Raw genomic sequence first — 21402 nt, 5'->3', positions numbered from 1 at the left:
GGGCTTTTCCAGCCTGAAGGATTCTGTGAGTGCCCATTGGGGAAGGAGGAGATGGGCGCTTGCTCTTCCTGGGGCCTCACTGCCTGCGCTTGGTGTTGGAGGGCGCGCGTGGTTCTTGGTGCATGGAGCCGCTTTGCTGTTCTCCCAACGGCCCTTGTGGAGGTGCCACCAGCTGGCAAACGGGTGCCCGGACTTTGGGCTCTGAATCTGGCAGGACTGGTTGTCGTGCCGGGATTTGAGCACAAGCCCAGTGGAACCGAGGCTGAGGTGACACTACGGCAGTGTCAGGGTGTGCAGGTGTTTTGCATTGCCATGATAAAGTAGCTTCTAAATAGTAATTACACCCTACCAAATTTAAAGTCGTTACTCAGAGCTTTTCTTCTTACCCTTTGCTTTTAAGTACAAATACAGCAAATATCCACAACTACAAATTAATTCCTGAAATGGATATATAGCTATATATGGATATATATGGATATATAGAATATAGATATGGATATATAGAATATAGATATGGATATAGAGAATCAGAAAGCGTAGCTTTTTCTTGCTGTTGTCTGAAGACACCTGAGGGTTACGGTCACTCCTCCAGCAAACAATTCAGTCTGTTTTCAGAGCAGGACTTGTATTTGCTGGGCCTCAAGTTTTGATTTTAGATCCACGCTGCACTGTTTTGTGTTTACCACTTACAGTATTTAAAAGACTTAAAATACTGGGGGAAAAGGAAGGCAGCAAGTTTACAGACCTAAAATATGCGCGACAGGGTTGTGTTTGCTGTCCATTCAAATCGATGACTTCCGCTGCGGGTGACTAACGTACCTCCAGTTAGGTCATTACTGAGAAGAGGATGAGAAAAGTTGGTTCTGCTGGTGGTGCCATCGCGCCGTGTCCGTGTGCTGGGGCTGCCAGGCTGGTCAGAGCCCCAGGGATGGGAGCTGCTCTTTGCTCTGGGATGAAGCGGGAACGCTGTCGGTTGACGACGGCTGTAATTCTCTGTTTGGCCTTAACCCCGCAGCGCAAAGGGAGTACCTGGGTTAGGAGAGAGCCTTGGTTAGACCCAGCTCTGCCTGGGCAGGGGAGCTCAGCGAGCCAAGCCAGGCTTCGGTCTTTTGTCTGTTCCTTTCTGAAACCCCGGAGGAGTCTCCTCCGGCCGCCGCTGCCTCCCTGAGGTGGTGGGGCCCCGGAGCGAATCCGTGCGATCCGTGCATTGTTGCTGCGATTATTCTTGGAACAAGTGAAAATGACCGTTGCGTTTCCTTGACAACCTATAACTTTCTTTTGAAGGGATGTCAAGAAAACAAACGTGCTCTTGAATGAGGTACAAGTCTCGCAGCTGAGTCCGAGGGCTGGGGAGGGAAGGGGCCGTTAACCCCCGCGCCCTCACAGCGTGGCACGAAGGTTTGCGTTTGCCCAGGGCCACGGAGGCCAGGGGTGACTGGAAGGAGTGCGACGCGGTGGTGGTGGCGCCTTTGCCAAGAGGCACCTGCAGTCTTGTTCAGATTTGACTTTGGGCTGAAAGGTTATCTGGAAGCTCATTTCGGGGAAGGTGATAAAGTCTTTGGTCCTCAGTTACCTTTGGTTAATAATAACTTTTAAAAATATTTTTCCAGGATAGGAAGCTTGAGAAAGAGTTCACACTGGATGAAAGTACTTTTCTGAAGCTGGGTATATTCCAGGAACTGTAACCCAAATGTTTCTCTGTCCGTGGAGAAGATTTCACATTTGAAATAACTTCTACTGAAGGTATGCACATCTGCCTTTCCTCTTTAAGCTCGATAATGACAGTGTGCTTTATAATGCTGTGTTCTATGTTCTGGTGGTTGCTAGCGAGGTTGTTCTTCATGCTTCATAAAATCACAGAATCCCAGAATGTTGGGGTTGGAAGGGACTTTGAAAGCTCATCCAGTGCAACCTCCCCCTGCCAGAGCAGGGTCACCCAGGGCAGCCCCACAGGAACACGTCCAGGCGGGTTGGAAAGTCTCCAGAGCAGGAGACTCCACACCCTCTCTGGGCAGCCTGGGCCAGGGCTCCGGCACCCGCACAGCCAACAAGTTTCTCCTCATGTTGAGGTGGAACTTCCCATGTTCTAACTTAAACCCATTATTGCTTGTTCTATTGCTGGGCACCACTGAGAAGAGATTGTCCCCTTCGCCTTGACCCACACCCCTCAGGTATTTCTCTACATTAATAAATCCCCTCTCAGCCGTCTCCTTTCAAGGCTGAACAGCCCCAGGTCTCTCAGTCTCTCTTCCCAGCAGACATGTCCAGTCCCTTGATCCCCCTCGTAGCTCTCGGTTGGACTCTCTCCAGTAGGTCCCTGTCCCTCTTGAACTGGGGAGCCCCAAACTGGACACAGGGTTCCAGGGGTGGTCTCCCCAGGGCAGAGCAGAGGGGCAGGAGAACCTCCCCAGCCCTGCTGTGTTTAATACCCAGAGAGGAAACTGTGGTGTCCCTGGGATGACCCAGCTGATGAGATTTGAAGCGGGTTACACAGAGCTGAGAAGCTCAATTCTGCCTTTGCTGAGCTTGCAGTCGAGTCATGGTCTGTTGGTCAGGTCACTCCCTAAAACCAGGTTTAATTGGTAAGTGCTTCTCAAAACTTGAGCTCTGATTTAATATACGTAATTGTTGGGAAGAAGATGGAACTCTTCTTTCTGGTGGCTGTCTGTGCTTGTGGGAACTGCTCGTGGCTGTTGGGAGAAATAATATGGAAATGAGGTGTAGTAGGTTTTGTCACTGCGGTGGTGGGAGTGGACGGGCTGTGATTACTCGCTGGTTCTCATAAGGTGAGAAATTAGAAGCATCCGGCAAAGTTGTTGAGCAGCATTTTATCACCAACCAGAGGAACTGCCCTTCCGTGCAGCGTGTAATTACGTTGGGGATTCACTGCCTTGGGATTATTTGGAGGTGGACGGGCTGCCCGCGGGAGCTCTGCCGTCCGTCCTGGGGCTGGCAGTGGGGCTGGCTGACTCGCTCGTTTTCATGTGATTGAGTTAGGAAAAGCTGTTTTAATCACGGAATTGTTGAGGCTGGTAAAGCCATCTGAGAGCATCCAGCCCAGCCCATGCCCCAACAGCCCCACATGGGTCAGACCAGGGCACCAAGTGCCACATCCAGCCTCTCCTTAAACCCCCACAGGGACGGGGACTCCCCCTGCCCTGGGCAGAGCATCCAAGGGCCTGAGCACCCTCTCCGGGAGGAAGGGCTGCCTGAGACCGAACCCCAACCTCCCCTGAGGCAGTTTCAGGCCGGGCCCTCTCGTCCTGGGAGAAGAGCCCGACCCCCCTGACTGCCCCTTCCCTGCAGGGAGCTGAGGAGAGAGATGAGGTGCCCCCTGAGTCTCCTCTTCTCCAGCTGAACCCCCCCAGCTCCCTCAGCCTCTCCTCACAGCACTTGCCCTCCAGGCCCTTCCCCAGCCTCGCTGCTCTCCTGGTTCTTGTGGCCAAAGTGTAGGACCCTGCCCTTGGTCTGGCTGAACTTCATCCCGTCGGCCTCAGCCCATCGACGCAGCCTGGCCAGGTCCCTCTGCAGCGCCTGCCCACCCTCCGGCAGATCCACACTGCCCCCAGCTTGGTGGCACCTGCAGATTTACCAAGGATGAATTCTGCAGAGGGTAATGCTGCAAAGGCAGGAGATTTTTATGTAAAGCAAGGTCTCCCAGGGGGCACGGATTATGAACTAAAAGGCATTCAGTTCTTAAAACTCCTGAAAGAAGGAGGGGACCCTAAGTTTTGTTGCAGAAAAGTGCAGGTTTTAGCTGAGCTGTAAATAAGGATGCTGCTGCTGCTGGAGCTGAGTATATTTATGTTGTGTGTCAGACTTCGTGGCTTGAAACTGGTTAAAATTGAGAGTAGATTCAGACTAGGTATAAGGAAGGAAGAAATTTTTTTTTACCATGAGAGTGGTGAGACCCTGGCACAGGTTGCCCAGAGAGGTGGTAGAAGCCGCATCCTTGGAAGCGTCCAAGGTCAGGCTGGCGGGGCTCTGAGCAACCCGGTCTAGTTAAAGATGTCCCTGCTCACCGCAGGGGGTCAGGACTGTGGGACCTTTGAAGAACCCTTCCAGCCCAGACTATTCTGTGACTCGGTGAAAATTGTTTTGGAAGCCATCTCTGAGCTAGAGCACGTGGGTGGTACCCAGACATGGGTCGTTGTCTGTGCCAGTGAGATACATAAAAATAATAAAACAGCAGCTGGAAGTCAGAGCGTAGCCCGGTCTGGCGGGTGACAGTCGTCCTGGAGGTGCAGCTGGCTCAGACCCTCTGACACCTGTTCCTGCCAACGATGAACTCGGGAGTTCAGGGCACTGTACCTGCGGGGTGGCTGCTCCCACTTGCTGGCAGTCTGCAAGGTCAGTGACTTTTCTGAAAGAGCAGTGGCTCTAAAACATCTGGGGGTCCTTCATAAACCTGTTTTTGATGAACTCGTGTCAGCAGCTGAGGCTTTGAGCTCAGCTGAGCTTTTGGACTCGACAAACATCTCTGGCAGTAAGTTCCACAGGGTTTCTTCTTCCCGTGCAGAAGCCAATTGATGTTTCGTTCTGCCTCTTGGCTGCCTGGTGCCTTCGTGAGGTGTCCCCATCCTCGGGTTTATAGGAAGCTGTGAATAACTGTCTGTTCACCTCGTGAATCCCATCCATGCCTTTCTCTGTATCTGTTCTTCTGAGCTGTGCTCATGTATGAAGTTTCTGCCCTTGGAAGCCGGGCTGCCTCACGTTCTGCTCGGTCTCTTCTCGAAGGGGCTCACCAGCCCAGCCTAACCCTAACCCTAACCCTAACCCAACCCTAACCCTAACCCTAACCCTAACCCTAAACCTAACCCAACCCTAACCCTAACCCTAACCCTAACCCAACCCTAACCCTCACCAGCCCAGCCTTGCTCGTTGGAGCTCTGCTGGCTCTGGTGGGAGCGGCTCCGCAGACCGGCGCCCGAGGGGCAAGCACACGACAGTTGAATGGTGCCTTCTGTTTACTTGCTTATTTTTTCTCATAATAACTCGGGACATAACTTTTACTTCTTTGGCTGCTGCTCAATAATGAGATCCTTGAGCAGTGGCTCCAAGGTCTGCAGGATTTTGTGTTAAAATGTCGTGTTTCTCCAAAAGGACTGCCGTGTATCGCAGAGGAACGCTGCTTGTTGGCTTTGTCCTGGCTGTGGCACGCGACTCGGGCTCAGCCCTGAGGACAGAGGGAGGTGGCTCCTTCCTGGGACCGTCAGAGCTTTTTTGGGGCTCAGAAGTGGGATGGGGCAGCAGAAGAGTGTGAGGTTCTGAAAGTTCGGCAGGAAAGAAACTTGTGGTGCAGACGAGGCAGGGGCAGATGGGCAGCCGGGCTCCAGAGCTGGCGAAGGATGAGAGATTTCTTGAGGGACACGGCAGGTGTTGGCTGCTCCACGAGAGCTCCTGGCTTAGACCGAGCCAGTGCGAGAGGACAGGTTTGCCAGTCAGGGCACAGTGGATGGGGACAAATTACTTTTGCCCTGCTTGTCCTCTTTCCCGACAGAGAGCTTCACCTGGAGCGATGCTGGAATAGCTGCTGGTGATGCTTACAAATCCCACACAGATTGATTTTCCTGCCTTGCCCCTAAGAAAGGTTCGGGCTGTGCCGGATGGCCGCGGGTCCCTGATGGGAGGGCTGTTCACTGCCTTCGCGGTCGTTGTTCAGGGGTGGTTCTCTCCCAGAACTAGTTTTGCTTTTGTCAGCACTGACTTAAATCTGCCGTCTCGTTGCCTGGTTGCTTATTGCCAGGAAATCGCTGTGCAGCCGTTGGGGATGGCAATGGCTAAAGAACTTTTCTAGCGCCAGGACATGTTACTCCTTTACTGTTCATTGGTCTTCTGAGATCACTTGTGAATATATTGAGCAGCACTGTTTCTTTCGGGACCCTGCTTTCTGCCTTTTTCTTCTTCAATTCGCTTTTGATTTGTTTCTTACGTTTCACCTAGCTGCTGGTTCACCAGAGAAGGTGAGTTTTTCTTTCAAGTTGTTTGGAAAGGCCACGCGAGTTCGGGGGAGCTGCCGATCACACCGGCTTTGCCCATCCGCTTGTTTTCGTTGTGGGGTTTGTAAATCGGGTAACAGTTGGCTTAAAGCACTAGTCTGGGGCTTCAGGTTCACCAGGTTAAATAAAGTGGTGCTTTATTCCCTGCAATTAGTTGTCTGGCTGCTGTGTTTTCAAGGTGTGGAGCTCTTGGGTGAACGCCATCTAGTCCTGGGGATCTGTTTCCGTCTGACTTGCAGGTGTGTTCTGCAGCTTTCTCAGATCCTGCCACTTGAGAGGATTACCTCTGGGGTTTGGGGGTTTGGGTTTGTTTTTTCCCTTTTGCTCTGTGTTGCAAAGATTGAAATTATTTATACTTACAGAGGAAATAAAGGAGATCTTGTATGAAAACTTGGCAAAAGAAAAACATATCATAAAATAACCTTAAAATTCGCGTGAGGGATCCGTGCCTGCCGAGGCTAAAGGCAGATTGAATTAAATGGGACCTTGGAAGACTCTTGAGCTGTGACGTAGCTGCTGAAGTTATGTTTTGTAACAGAAAGGATGTTACAGGAAAGTCAGAAGTGCTCAAAATAGCTTTCTTTTTAGAAACAAGTAGGATAATGTACTTCTCTCAGCATTTCCATGTGTTTCCACTTAGTAACTAAGTGGAAAATGTTAAATGTTTTATCAAGAACGAGCTTAAATAGGCTCAAATAAAAAGAATCAGTAACTCTTGGTAATTTCCTCCCAGTTTGCAGCAGGAGTTGCCTGCGGTGATTGCTGGGCCTCCGCGTTCGTCTGCGCTGCTCTTGGAGCACTGCGAGAGCTGAAGGGTTGGGAAATGCTACGGGATGCTTGTACGTGTGCCCACGGGCACCAAAAGCTCAGGGTGGCCTTTGGTAACTCCAGGGACAATTCCGAGCAAAACGACACAGGTGTGGAATTCGGGTAGTAAAGAGTAAGACAAAGCTTCACCTGAAGGTTTGGGGGTAGGAGATGCAGTGTATTTTTTATTTTCTGGGGTTTTTTTACGCAGGTGAAGAAGCTCTGCAAGGTGCCGTAAGCGTGGCGATGTGTGGAGCTGCTGGTCTTTCGGTGGATTTTAATCAGCCGTTATTTCTGCAGAGTGCTGCTGGCATTTTCTAGAGCGGGTGAAGGTGGTGGTACTCAGGCAAAAGTTCTGAGTGGACACCCTGTGCCTGCCCCTACAGAATAGTTAAATAAAATCCAGGCCATGAACTGCGAATGCGTGAGCAGCAGAGGGACGAGGTGAAGTGAGAGAAGGGGTGAAACAGTCACTGCGGGCCCCGTGGCCGAGGGAGGAGATGTTTGGCATCTGCCTGTGTAAGGAGTAAGGCCAAAAGTAGCGATACCTTTGGAACATAGATAGTAGAAGGAAATTTATTTTTTTAAAAAAATTTTGTGATTAATCCTCTCTCACAGAGCCAGTGTGCGATCAGGGGCTGCCTTCTGTGCTCTTCTGCTTCTCGACGGAAGCCTCTGCATACCTTCTAAATATTAAAAAATTCCTGCAGTGCATTGTTGGCAAATAGCAGGTGTCTGAATGACAGTTTAATTCTACGCGTATCAGATTTGGAAACGCTCTCCCTAAAGCAGCTGATCTTCAAAAATGGCGGCTTATAGTCACAGGAAACTGGTTTCCTTAAACTGTTGTGGTTTTTTCCTTTCATGAGATACTCCAGAAATAATAGGAGCAACTCTGAGATGTCCCTCTGGAAAAGCAGAAGATATTTGTGGGTTAGTGCTGAAGTGCCAACACCTGGGGTGTGGCAGACGTCAGGAGCGAGGTACCCGTCGCGCCAGGTTTGGACCTCACCTGGTTAGAGCCTGAACGTGCAGCCAGACAAGTTTCCGATACGTGGAGTTAATTAATTTTAATAATAAAGTGGAAAAATTTTGGGTTCTAACTTGTTCAGGAGAAGGTAGGAAGTACTTCATCTCCCTGTTCCTGTTCAGGATAACGCCACCAAGAAGCCCGGCCTCCTCAGGGTTGTGTGTGTTTGATTTCTTGCCCACAAAACAGGAGGAGGACGAAGGGATGCGTAACGGGTTTGAACGCGCTGAAGAGAGCAGAATTGCCCCTCCCCGCCCCCAGAAGCGAGCACTCTTCCAGGCTGGGTTTAGAGAGGAGTTTACAAAAAGTTGCAGCAAGTGATCGACGTACCCTTTAAAAATATCTGACAAGGAGCACCCTCTGATCAGTCTTTTTTCCTCTTGTTCTCCACACACTTAGTTGCCGACTTTTTTCTGCTCTTTTTCTTACTACCTGGAGCAAGGATGTCCCTGGGGGTCTGGGAAGCACCTGCCTTCCTAAAAAGCTGTTTGTTACCCTAAATGAAAAAATCAGTGTTTGTGAACCTGTTTCCTGCTGTGAATTGTAGTATAAAATTCATCCTTTTATATATTTATTTTTTTTAATGGCATGATTTGTTGGCGCTCCCTGCTGATGGGAACCTGCGGTGAGATGGCCCGTTCCGTCCCCCAGCCGTACGCGCGCAACTCCCGGCGAGGCCAGAGAAAGCCGACAGCTCAGGGCACTGAGTCGTGACTTTGATCTTGACACCGAAGAGGATTGTCGTGGGACCGCAGAGCACGTCCTCCCTGCTTGCTCTGCTGTCCAGGGTTTGTGGCTGCCCCGGCCAGGCTGTCGGTCCCTCCTCTCATTCCGCAGCCGTCTTCCTGTAAAACTTTTCTAGTGCTCGGTGGCATTACAGCATTAAAGGTGCAGGGCCTGGGTAAAGTGCCATTTGTGCGTAGAGGTTGAAAATACGTCCAGATTATTTGGAGTGTAAATCAAAACAGGATCTGAAGTTGTTCCGTAGACTTGTTGCCCAGATGACGTTACCCATCAGCTGTGCAACGTGATTGAATTAACTGCTCAAAATTAAGCAACTTGGATCTTTTATTTTGCGTCTATGAAAAAAATCCCGAATCAAAAGTTAAGCGTGAACAGCAGCGGTTCTCTGATGTAAGTTGGAGACGACTGGGAAGTGTTAAAGGTCAGCGCCAGTAATTGCTTCACACCTTATTAAAGCCCTTGGGAAAATTAAGGCCTCGAGTCCTTACAAACGGCTCTGAACAACGTCCAGCCGCCTGCGGGGCAGAGCTGCTCCACGGACCTTCCGTCAGCTCCTTCCACCTTCTCTGCTCCGGGATTCCACAAAGACGTCTGGTCCCCAGGGGTCGAGCCGTTTGGGTAAAACCCAGCCGGGCTCCCCACTTACAGTGAGTACATGTAGGTTCCCCCCCAAATACAAGAGCTCGAAACAGCTTTAAAAGAAAAATAGCGGGAGTTATCTTGAGCAGCAAGAATGTGAACTTTGACCCGAGCATGTTTACCCTCCTGTTCTCCTATTCCGATTTAGCTCTTTTGTCACTTGTTGTTTAAGGAAGGAAAGTGAAACTTGAGAAGCTGTGTCGCAGGGACTGTTTTGAATATCTTCCCGGCCCTACGCAGCCCTTGGTGTCTCCAACCGACTCTGCCTCGGCTGCAAATAGAGACAGGTGGGTGGTGGGGGCTAAAGAGCTCGGTGAAGAAAAACCTGGTTATGGAAAGCTTCCTTTAAGCAGTTCACAGCTGTTCATCTCGGAACATCCTTCTGCAGCTCTGGGCTTCCTGCGTTTTACAAAACTCGAAACTCAGAAATGGGGAAAATAAGTGACCCGTGGTAGGCAGCAGACCCGGTCTTTTTGCGGTGTGGGGTTGGGTGAAGGAATGGCCGGGAAGTAGTTGAGTGTAGTTAGTAAAACGAGAAAATTCAGGTTCATTTTGAATGCTGGCTCTTTGGTTGTGGTCCCAAAAGCACTCACGTCTCTCTTCTCTTCCCTGAGTTTGCCCAAGGAACTTAGCCATCATCTTTAAGAGAAAGTTTCCACTTGGACTAAATGCTTCTTTTTGTCTGCACTCTTGTTTTTTACATAAGTTTTAGAAAGATACTGACTATTTCAGTGTAGAGGTCAGATTAAAACAAAGGCTGAGACTTCACATCGACTTCTTATGTATAGAAGAAACTCCAGTGTAGGCTTCCAGCTTCACACTGCCTCAAAGTCCCCTCGCGGAGCAGCTTTCTCCTAGTTCCTATGCTGTACAGAGTGCGAAGCCTTGCACTTATTCAACTCCTTAACTTACACAATCCTTATATGTTTCCTAAACAACTTCAACTCAGGGTGAGGATTTTAATGCACAGTGACTTGGAAACATCTGGTTTACAAAGTGCTTCTCCAGACAGTTTGAAACGCTGGTGGGATTTATGGTCAGAGAACACTTTTGACTGCAAGCCCAAATGGGTTTAAAAAAATCAGGTGCATTCGCAGAGCATTCCCTGGATAATTATCAAGTGGGAGATTTGAGGTGTGACTTAAGATTGTCTGTGAAGAAGTGGTGGTAGAAGGTTGAGGCGGTTCACCAGAAAGAGGTTGTTCTTGCCTTGCTTCCCAGCATTTGGGTCCTCTGCTTCTGGGAGGGGGCCCTTCCCATCAAAGAGAGCATAAGGCATCTTCAGGCTGGTTTCCGCCTTCTTGAAGGTGCTGCTGTGTTGTTTGTTTCCAAGAAGATCCAAGAAATGGAGCAATCTGGCCCAAATAAGTTACTGTATTGCAAGAAAATTGTAAAAGCCTCTTCATTTACAGAAGGGGAGGTTATCATCAGCTCGAAGCTCCTGTTGGAAGTTGGGTTGGGGCTCTGTCTGGCTTCTTGCCTGCTAAGTTCAATAAACACTTTGCTCCTCAGCCCTATGTTGACAGTAGGGAAAAAACAAAAATGCATCTGATGTGCCTGGGAACCTAAACCTTCCTTTCTGGAGCCAACTGCTGTTAATTTGTGGTAGTTTCCAAGCAGGGCGAGCAAAGGCTTTGCAGAAGGGTAGCTGGGGAACTCTGTCGGTACCTGAAGGTGCTTGCAGTGCTGAAGACACATTCTTAAGCAACGCTGAATCAAAAGTCAATATAATGACAACTTAGTAGGAGAAAAATGGGAATTTTTCATTTCAGAAACTTTTCCCTCTTAATTAACTTCAGAATGGAAAGCTCTTTCAAAATGAAAACTACTTCTGTTGCTGTCAGAGTAGGCTATTTAATCATCTAGACCTAAGGAAAAACAGTTTGTTGAAATACAATAGTTTGAAGGATTTTGTTCCTTTTAAGAGTATTGACAAAAAGCCCAATTCCTGGCTGCGTTCTCAGCCCGGAGGCTCTCTAGGTTAGGTGGCTGCTGCCAACCGCTTTGCATTTGACCTTGTTGCTTACTGGTACGTCCCTGAAACTCCCAGCACGTTGGAGTCTCATCATACTCTAATGTTTTTCTGGATGTAGAACAAATAACTGTAAATACTAAGCAGGCCTGATGAAGGGCAATAAAGGATCGGTATCTGCTTACACCGCAGACTTCTATAAACCTTAGAGAAATGGTTCTTCATAATGTTTCGGATATGTCTTAGTGCTCAGTCTGTGTTTCCTGACTTTGCTGGGTTCTTTGGAAAGTATCGCTCAATTCCTGCCCAAGACCTGACGCCCAGATTGTCATCGCTCAGAGATGGGCTGGGACGAAGCTTGGACTTGATGATCTTGAAGGTCTCTTCCAACCGAAACTGTTCTGTGGTTCTGTGACAGTCAAATAGTTCAGCAGTTCCGGTCCAAGGGCGAGAGAAGCAGGACGACCCGCTGGCGACAGAGGCTCCGTGTCTGCTGTTGGCGAAGCAGTTATTCCGTTCCTGTTTTGTCAACTGTGCCTTGTGCCAGGAGGGCGTATGGGAGGTCGGTGATGCTGGGGGAGGAGGGCAGGAGCAATCGTGGAATTGTGTGGGTACGCCAGAGGGCTTTTCTGGTCAGGAAGGTCTCCAGAACAGACCTGGTTAGAGTCCGCTAGAGCTGTACAGCGAGCCTTCCCTTCCACGGGAGCCTGATCAAAAGTTTTTGAGTTCTCCTGACACATTTTAATGCTTCTTAGTTTTGTCTGTGGCTAGCGGAAACTTTCCATGAGGTGATAGTGCATCGATAAGGCGTAAGGCCAAGAGTCACAGGTGTGAAAACATGTTTTGTCTTTGGAGAGGCGTTCATCAGCCTTTCTAGAGATGTGCGTCTGGCTAGGCTGGTCTTTCAAATAAATCTCTGGGCGCCACAACACCCCGAAAGGTTGTGCGGGAGCGTGGGAGAGAAGCTGCTGGCGGAGGGGCGGCAGGTCGTGCTCCCCTCCTTTGTGGGGTTCCCTCCTCTTTGCTACCGCACACATGTCGGGGGCTTGAGTGTGGTAGCTCGTTGGATATTGAAAATGGTCATGATGTTCTTCTTGTTGGTAGGTTTTTGGGGATACCAAGAGACCGTTGAGGCCCTGCTATTGTGAGGACTGGAACCCCCTGAACAGCAATGAAGGAATGAACGCAGCAGGCGGCTCACACTTAAAGGACGTAAAGACCCAGCGGAGCTCTGTAAGAAGATTCAGCAGTTCTGCAAGAGGAAACGGTGGAGACCACGGGATTATTCAGCATAGATAGGATGGTCCTTCTCCCGCCCTGAGCAGCGAGTAGTGCCTTAGCCCCTGGGGAAGAGGCACGGGCTCTGGAGAGGACTTCGGCTGCTTTTGTCCTCCTCGAGTTCCGCTGCGCGCCGTCGGCCTTGATAGCGACCAAGGTACTGGTGGTGACCAGAGCATGCTTCCCTTCCTACCCTCTGCTTCCTGCTGCCTTTGCCAAAACGGGCTTTTGCAGGAGGGAGTAAACTCTGCCCTTCGGCTTTAGACAGCCCTCCTGTTCCTGCTGGGCGAAAACGCCCAAGAACTTTGTCAGATGGTTCAGAAACTGCATTAACCGCCCCACCAGCGCCTAAAACTAGGGAGCAGAACTCTGTTCGGTGCTTAATAGCTGAAAGTGTTTAAAGTTGGCAGTTAGTATTCATTTCTCTGTGATCTTTTGTCTTGGAAATCGGCATTTTTTTAAATTATTTTTTTTGCCATAGGTGCCCCGATATAATTTAATTTCCTGGTTTTGTTTTTTTATTGGAGTCTGCAGTGACGCCGAAAGCAAGATACTCTTTTGTATTCCAGATTCTCCATCTACCTCTTCGACTGGGCAGTTACCTTGTATTCCTTAACTTCATTAGTGATTTCTGGTGTTTAATATTTCAGTATTTAGTTGTTCCTCAAGTTTCAGCAGGTATTTAAAGAGAGGGTAAGCAGGAAACAGCACTGAATCCTTGTCAGTCGTGTATCACAGGAGGAAACTGTATTTACCGTTTATTGGGCCCACAACACTCGGCAACCCTCTGCCTGGTGTCGGTCTCTCTCGACCCATTTTCCATTACTCCGTAGTCGTGTTTTCTTACCAGCACCTTGCAAGGAGGAGAAGCACACTTCGGGGGCTGCAGATCTTGCTTGTTCTGGGCTCCGGGCGCTACAAAACGATGCCGGTGTGTCCGTCGTCGGATGGCTGCTTTCTGTTTCCTGGGGTCCTTTTGATGAACTGTGGTGTGGTGCTTAGTGCTGCTGGAGTTTTTCATGTTAGCTCAAGTTCTTCATGGGGACATCCCTTTTCTTCTGAGAGTTTCTCTTCAGGCTCTTTACAGCTCGTAGGGAAAAAGTGCTCTGTTAGTTCGACAGCTTACCTACATTGAGGCAGGTTAAGGAAAGTTAATTAAATCACAGAATGTTGGGGCTGGAAGGGATCTGGAAGGGTCATCTGGTCCACCCCCTGCCAGAGCAGGGTCACCCAGAGCAGGTCCCACAGGAACACGTCCAGGCAAGTTGGAAAGTCTCCGGAGCAGGAGACTCCACACCCTCTCTGGGCAGCCTGGGCCAGGGAAAAAGTTCTTCCTGGTGTTTGTGGGGAAGCTCCTGTGCTCCAGCTTGCACCCGCTGCCCCTTGTCCTGTCCCTGGCCAGCCCTGAGCAGAGCCTGGCTCCGTCCTCCTGACACTCGCCCTTTCCCTGTTTCTACCCAGGAGTGAGGTCACCCCTCAGGCTCCTCTTCTCCAGCTGCAGAGCCCCAGCTCCCTCAGCCTTTCCTCCCCAGGGAGATGTTCCATCCCTCCAGCATCCCTGGGGCTGCGCTGGGCTCTCTCCAGCCGTTCCCTGTCCCTCTGGAGCTGAGGGGCCCAGAACTGGGCACAACATTCCAGATGTGGCCTCACCAGGGCAGAGCAGAGCACAGCGCACGTGGCCACAGGAGTCTCCTCTGACTCGCCCCAGCCCAGAAAAGGTTTTTTAGCTGCGCTGCTCTTACAGGCTGCTCAGTAACGCAGCCCAAAGTGAGATCTGGCAACGACTGTTCGTGGCGCACGGGAAGCAACAGTCAGTCAGGCCAAAGCAAGTGTCCGGGCGATCAAGTGAGGTTTTGTAATCCCCAGGCTTCGTTTTTCGGTCAAAGCACCTGGAGAAGCCCTCGTTATTATTCTCCGCTCTCCTTGCCAGTTCACTGAGGCTTTGGAGACCTGGATGGTCCAGAAGAACTTTCTGCCCAAACACAGCAGGTTGCTCCCAGCCGGTGGGGCGGTGGCACAGCGTCACCTGCACCTGGGCAGCCCCAGCGGGACAGCAGAGCTGGGCCCTTGACGAAACCCGGCCCAGCCATCGACACTCTGCAGGCTTGGATGGTCCAGAAGAACCTCTGGTGGATTCCCACTAGTGGAAGCAGCAGGACAGGTCCACACTCACCGGCCTGCGCAGGGGGACATGTCCTGCTGCTTCCCACAGCCGCAGTTGGTGTATTTTTGCATGAAGCACGTGCAGTCTGCTAGATTGTACAACGTAACTGGCTGAAGGGCATGGAAATATCTTGAATTACTGGACAGGGGCACAGAAAAATGCTCTACATGTTGAAAGTTACACCTGCAAGAAAGCTGGGGGGGACTGTTTACAAGGGAGTGTAGCAACTGGATGAGGGGCAACGGTTTTAAACTGGAGCAGGGGAGATTTCGATTAGATGTTGGAAAGAAGTTCTTTACTGTGAGAGTGGTGAGACCCTGGCACAGGTTGCCTGGAGAGGTGGTGGAGGCTCCATCCCTGGAGACATCCAAGGTCGGGCTGGACGGGGCTCTGAGCAACCTGATCTGGGTAGAGATGTCCCTGCTCCCTGCAGGGGCTGGACTGGGTGACCTTTAAGGTCCCTTCCAACCCAAATGATGCTGTGAATGTCAGAACCCTATGAATGCTCCATTTTGAGTTATATCTAGAAGCAAACTAGTGTATCTATAACATAATAAAAAAAAATGTGATAATCTAGACAAGTAACTGTCCTCTTCTGGAATGATTCACTAATTAGAGCCACAGGGGTGACAGAATGGAACATCTCCCTGGGGAGGAAAGGCTGAGGGAGCTGGGGCTCTGCAGCTGGAGAAGAGGAGCCTGAGGGGTGACCTCACTCCTGGGTAGAACCAGGGAAAGGGCGAGTGTCAGGAGGACGGAGCCAGGCTCTGCTCAGGGCTGGCCAGGGACAGGACAAGGGGCAGCGGGTGCAAGCTGGAGCACAGGAGCTTCCCCACAAACACCAGGAAGAACTTTTTCCCTGGCCCAGGCTGCCCAGAGAGGGTGTGGAGTCTCCTGCTCCGGAGACTTTCCAACCTGCCTGGACGCGTTCCTGTGGGACCTGCTCTGGGTGACCCTGCTCTGGCAGGGGTTGGACCAGGTGACCCTTCCAGATCCCTTCCAACCCCAACATTCTGTGAATCTGTGACAACCTGAGGGGAGAGTCAGTGCTGCCGGGCAGGCTACCTTCCCAGTTGGATGCGGCTGCGCCCAGTCCCGGGGCACTGGGAATCGCACCAGTGTCTTCCAGAAGCCCAGCTCTACTGGCGAGGACTGGGAGAGGCCAAACTCCGCAGCTTTTCTTCTCAGCCTTTATTTTAAGAAGGTTGGAAAGGGAATCTGCCAGCTCTGTGCTGAGAGCAGAGCTGTCTTCCGCTCCTCAGGACAGCTTATCTCCGGTAGATTAGACAGGTTTTCCTGCAGATGTACAAAAAGTTTTGAGAAACGGTCGAATTGACAGATTTATAACGGGTTTAAATTTGAAAAGTGGGATTTACGTGTGTATTCCACATATGTGTATGGAATATATATGTATTTGGGTTAACTGTGCACCCAAACATTTTTAATATAAGGCCTTTTATGCCGGCTTTTCGCTCGGTGAATTTATAACTAAGGGTAGTTAGTTAAAAATATCTGAAGAACAGTTTGTAAGGAACAGACTATACAGCCAAACAGCATTACTGTCACCGCGGTGCCACGTAGGTTGAAAATTCAGATGTCTCTTCCAACTCAGGAATTCAGTTACTTGAGTGCATTTGCAGTGCCTGAATGGACGGATGGAGAAGCTCTTGCTTGTTGCTGACCTTTCTGAGTCGTTTCAGTGTACCCTTGGTGCAAACAGCTCGAATTAGAGGCTGCTTCTCTCTCTGCCCCCTTTTATGCTCTTGGGGGTGGTGTGGGTGGGAAGCGCGTTCCCAAAAGGTTGGGCTCAACCTAAACTGGTTAATCTGGCGGTTTGGAAGATGGTTTGGAAATGGCGGCGGATGGGCTGTGGGCAGGTCTAGGGGAGCTTTTGTTTTTGGAGCACCTTCCCCTCGGTCCCCGAGCTCGGCTGCTCAGAGCCTGGAGGCCCACGGGCAGCTTTGCGGGAAACCCGCTGCTGTAGGTTTGACCCGAAGAGATTGACCCGTTGCTGTTTAAAGGAACTTGGTGTAAGTTTGAGGTGGTTTTCTAGATCTCGGTTCTGTTTTGTCGGGGCCGTGTGCTTCCCCGCAGGGTGTCTGTGAGCTCTGCCTCACAATGCCCAAAGTCCGAGGGCAGCGAGGAGGGCAGGAGGGTTGCGGGGAGGCGAGGCTCCGAGCAGGCTGGACTTTGGGGGCTGTGGTAGTTCATGGCTTAAACGTTGCCTCAGGACTCAACACGGAATTATTGAGGCTGGAAAAGACCTTGAGATCATGGAGTCCAGCCTGTGCCCCAAGGCCGGCCCAGCGGCGAGATGCTCCGGGTAGGGCTTGGTCGTGTCGGCAGTGCTGTGGGGCAGAAGAGAAACTCGCAAAGATTTTCTTGGTTTCTTCTAAATCTCTGCCATAAAGACATTAAAAGAAGGAGCTATGTCAGCACGGAAAAAAGCTCTCTGAAACGGAGGAGTTGTCCGTGACAAACTTTGAGCCGCTGAATGGAGCTTCCTGGAGTTTGGTATCAAATATCCAGGGTAACGGAGCTGTTCCAGTTGAAAGTATAGCCTTGATCTTGTAAACCTTTTTCTTCTGGAGATCCTGAGACACATATCTCCTGCACACATGAAGAATCCTCCAGCTGAGGTAGGGCAGAAAACTTAACTTGTAAAAATAAATGGAAAATTAGTGTTTCTTTTAATGTGTTTCATTTAGCAGTTCCTGTAAGCCCTTTAGTTGGAGATTCTGTGTGAGAGAGACACTGTGTGGGAGCCAGGTATTTAAACACGGCATAAAAAATGTGGGTTTTTACACAGCCTATTTAATAGCCCAGCTGTGGGAACTGAAAGACAGTGCCCCCTTCTTCAGTAAACCTTCCCAGAGGGAAAAATTGCCGTTTTCTCCTTGTTACAAGGCTAATTCCAAAACTCTGTCTTAGCTGTAGTTATGCAAGCAGTGGCACTGGCAAAAGTTCAGGCGTGGTAACATTTTTGGATGCTGGCAGAAGCGAAATGACTGGTTGGAGCGAGTGTTCCTGCCGCTGCTGCGGAAGCAGTGATGTGGGTTAGGTTAAAAAAAGCCTTGTGATCCTGTTGTAGAAAATCACACGCTTGTACGCAGAGTCTGGGAGTGGAGCACATTGACATCTCGCATCCAATTGACTTCATTCCCCACCAGGTGTCTTAGCGTAACAGCGTTATTACGCAGAATGGTCATGTTGGAGTATGCCTGTCCCCTCTGTCAGCAGGGGTTGGCACTTACTTTCTTATTTTCTTTAGCGCTAACGAGCATTTGTCTCGTGAAATAACCTCTGATGCCCGGAGCCCTCTCCCCGTGCTCCCTCTTTGCACGTCGGCTTCTGCACAGCTTTTACCCACCCGGGAGTCGGAGCGGGTCCTTCCCTTTCTTCAGACTTCTGGACGCGTAGCGGAGCCGCTGGGTTTGAGGGAGGAGGAGACAGCGTCTGGGGAAGAGTTTGGTCTGAAACGCTGAACGGGAGCCAGAAATGAAAGGCTCTGCTCGGGTTCTCGGGTGGGTACATGACTTCGCTGCTTTTTGAAGTCTGGGTGTCTGCTGGTGAGGAGTTGGAGCTATCTTTCGCTCTCTGAAGACACCGAAAGCATTACTGAGGAAAGACAAAGACAAGTCCTTAGTTGCTCCCGGGAGCGAACAATAAAAGATACCGCAATGTGAACATGGTACAAAAATCCATCATTTAAGTTGTGCCGAGCCCATCTGAGCTCTTTCTTTGGGAACTGGTTCTCCAGAAGAAATGCAGTAAATCGTTTCTTTGTGAAGATCCCTAAGATGCTCGGTCCAATAGCCAGGGTACGGCTTGTTGAGGAATTGAATTAGCTGACCCCGAGATGAGACGCTAAAGGGGGTAGAATGCTTAGAGAAAATATGGAGCAAGGGGAAGACCACTGGAAGAGTTTCTTAAGGGTAGTCTGAACACTGCCTGGTTTTGATATAATTAATAACTTCTCTGAAAGTGGAAGTGTGTTGGGGAAACGTAATTAATGGATCTCGCATAGAGAAAAATCAGGGTAACAAAAAGGCAAGAAAGCGTTAGGGGTAGGAGTGGGCTGCAAATGAGTAATACAAAGTGCGGTGCTCTATAATCAGCGAAAAATTGGAGGGGAATATTCTTAGCAATCTACGTGGCAGCAGCGAAGCCTCCCCTGAAGCACAGCGTGTGGTTGTGGTCCCACACAGGAGGTTCGTGCCAAGCGCAGCGGGTTCTGTGGTTCTGTGGTACGGAGAGGGGATGCTGGAGGGGAGGGTCAGAACCGCTGCGAGCGGGGCCGGGGCACCTGGTGAGGGACAAAACGTGCCCCTGGGGCAGGTCTGGTGACCCACTGAGTGTTTGTGGGACCGGGCTCCAGCTCGAGGTGCTTCTTGTCAGTCTTTGTTACGTGCAGCATCCCGGGTTTCGCAAGGAACTGCCTCAAAATATTTGTATTTGGTTGGGATGGTGTAAAATGTCCTCGAGAAACTCCTTGGGAGGGAAGGTGATGGTGGGGAGGGCAACCAATGTGGTTACTGCTCACGGTGTCCAGTAGGCTGTGTGTGGTGGTTTGGGTTGGGTTTTTGTTTGGTTGGTTTTGTAATACTTTCCAGTTGTGGTCTATCTCTGTTTATCTCTCGCTGTTACGTGTGCAATGGAGACATTTCTTCCACTTGAATAGGTCATTGGTTGTTGCAGTTACGAGTGATGAGCGTGACTCTGACACAAATAATACAAAAAAACCCACCCCAAACCCTTTAATGCGAATTATTTACAGGGCAGCAATGCCGCTTCCCTGCCTGTGACCAGCCTCGGCTCCAACCCAGCAAAGCATTTCTGTGTCTGAACATAAGCTTTGATTTTAGTTCAAGCTACTTGCCGTTACAGTAAATTTAGGCATGTGCTGTGTCCATTTGTGATATCACGCCGCTAGAACGTAAGTCACGTAGTGTTTCTGGTGCAAGAAGTTGCTGATGTTGTTTCGGAACTGTGGTTGTTACGGGCTGGCCGGCAGCTCTCTTCAGGTGTTCTGCTCAGAGTTAGACAGGAGGGATGAACAGCGGCGACGGAAAATTAACTTGTGTTCTTTTGCCTTCTAGCTAGTTGTGTCCCATCAACATGTTCTGGAAGTTCGATTTGAACACGACATCGCATGTGGACAAGCTGCTGGATAAAGAAGATGTGACGCTGCACGAGCTGATGGACGAAGATGACATCCTGCAGGAGTGCAAGGCTCAGAACCGCAAGCTGCTGGACTTCCTCTGCCAGCAGCCCTGCATGGAGGAGCTGGTCAACCTCATCACCCATGAGCCCCCCGTGGATATGGACGAGAAGGTCCGCTTCAAGTAGGTATCTGGCTTCTGTCCTGTGCGAACAAAACTGAGAGAGACGTTGGAAATGCCCTGGTGTGAGACGCCTGGGAGCTTTTCTCTTGGGAGAAGGGCTGGCCAGCGCTGGGAAATCTTTCACAGCGTTTTGTTGTTTGTAGTGATTTTTTTGCAAGCTTGTTTCCTTTGTTTTTAATGGTTTAACATGGAGTTTATGTAAAAAAAATTATAATAACCTCTCGCTCTTCATTCAGAACTTTGCAGGCAAAATAATCAAACATCCCAAAACCACCGTTAGTGTGTTTCTACCCAAATTGCAAGCAGTGAGCATTCTGCTCAGAGTTATAAATTTCTGAGCTTGATGGGTTTTCAGTGGTCAAGCCCACTAAAGAAAGTGAGCTGTCCACTGAATAAAAGATGTACTATTTTCAATGTGTTGCATACCCAAAACCTGCTGATTCCAGCCATCGTATTGTTAGGGAGCGGCCAGACCCTGTGAAGAGCCCATTTGTGACGATGGTGAACTCTTCAGGTGTGTTTGGTTCTTGCAGCAAGTTGTGGTTGTACATTTTTAACTAAATGTATACTTCACATTATTTACATTTCGGATAGGGGAGGTTTGTTTTTCTGTGTGAAGGTTATCTAAAAATAAAAGTCTGCTCTGGGTAGAAATAAGTGAATAAAACCAGGCAAGTTTGTTGCCCTGGGAATGGATCAGCGGATCAGCGTTGACCGTTGCTGCTGTTGCCTGAATCCACAGAAGATTGGGTTGTTCGGGATGGTTACGTAGGTGAGAGAGTCGATCCGCTGGGTTTGAGTGAGGTAAATGTCCCTGTCACCGCAGAATACTCCCCTGCTCTTTCTGAGGCTCCTGTGGCTGCTCTCAGGAGATGGTTGATGTCTCTGATCCCATGTGCTGAGTGGAAGCCTTTTCCTACTGTAAGCGGACAGATGAAGAATAAGGGAAGGAGGGGACAAACAAATATTTCCAGGAAGCCAAGTCCTTAACACAAAGCAGAATGAAGAGAGATGCTCGGTATGAGAGAGTTTACGCGTGTGCATGTGCCCTTTTTCGTCGGCTTTTGAAGGCAGCCCGTGGTTTCGGCAGCTTGGGGCCGGGTTGGCTGATGAGAAGGCACAGACGAAGGTGGCCGGTGGTGGGAAGAGGCTCCGGGGCCCTGAAGGTGCGGGCGTGGCGGTGGGAAGCGTGGTTGTGCCCTGGAGCCAGACCCGTGAGTCTCCAATGGCAGCAAAACTACGCAGTGACCTGCGTGCCAGGACAGATAGAGCTGATCTTCATGAAGTGTTCTTTTTGGAAATGCTTCCAGTACCATAGATAGAGTCACAGAATCCTGGAGCATCTCAGGTTGGAAGGGAGCTCAGAGACCATCTGACCCAGCCCTGCCATGGGCAGGGACGCCCTGAACAAGCCAACGTGCGTC

At 50.1% G+C, this 21402-nt stretch overlaps 1 protein-coding gene across 1 annotated transcript in view; it reads left to right on the top strand.

Annotated features, from left to right (window-relative positions):
• Nucleotides 1-1607: 1607 nt before the first annotated feature.
• Nucleotides 1608-21402, top strand: part of LOC104273993 (serine/threonine-protein phosphatase 6 regulatory subunit 2-like) — a gene marked incomplete at its 3' end in the record, with an annotated part of 26151 nt that continues 6356 nt past the window's right edge. The window contains exons 1-2 of the mRNA XM_009869501.1: nucleotides 1608-1743; nucleotides 19733-19978. Of these exons, the coding sequence (XP_009867803.1) occupies nucleotides 19752-19978 (227 nt within the window). The remainder of the gene's footprint in view (nucleotides 1744-19732; nucleotides 19979-21402) is intronic.

This window comes from Apaloderma vittatum, unplaced genomic scaffold (assembly GCF_000703405.1).
Source record: "Apaloderma vittatum isolate BGI_N311 unplaced genomic scaffold, ASM70340v1 scaffold5115, whole genome shotgun sequence".
Classification (NCBI taxonomy): Eukaryota; Metazoa; Chordata; class Aves; order Trogoniformes; family Trogonidae; genus Apaloderma; species Apaloderma vittatum.
This window is presented reverse-complemented; position numbering and strand designations above follow the sequence as displayed.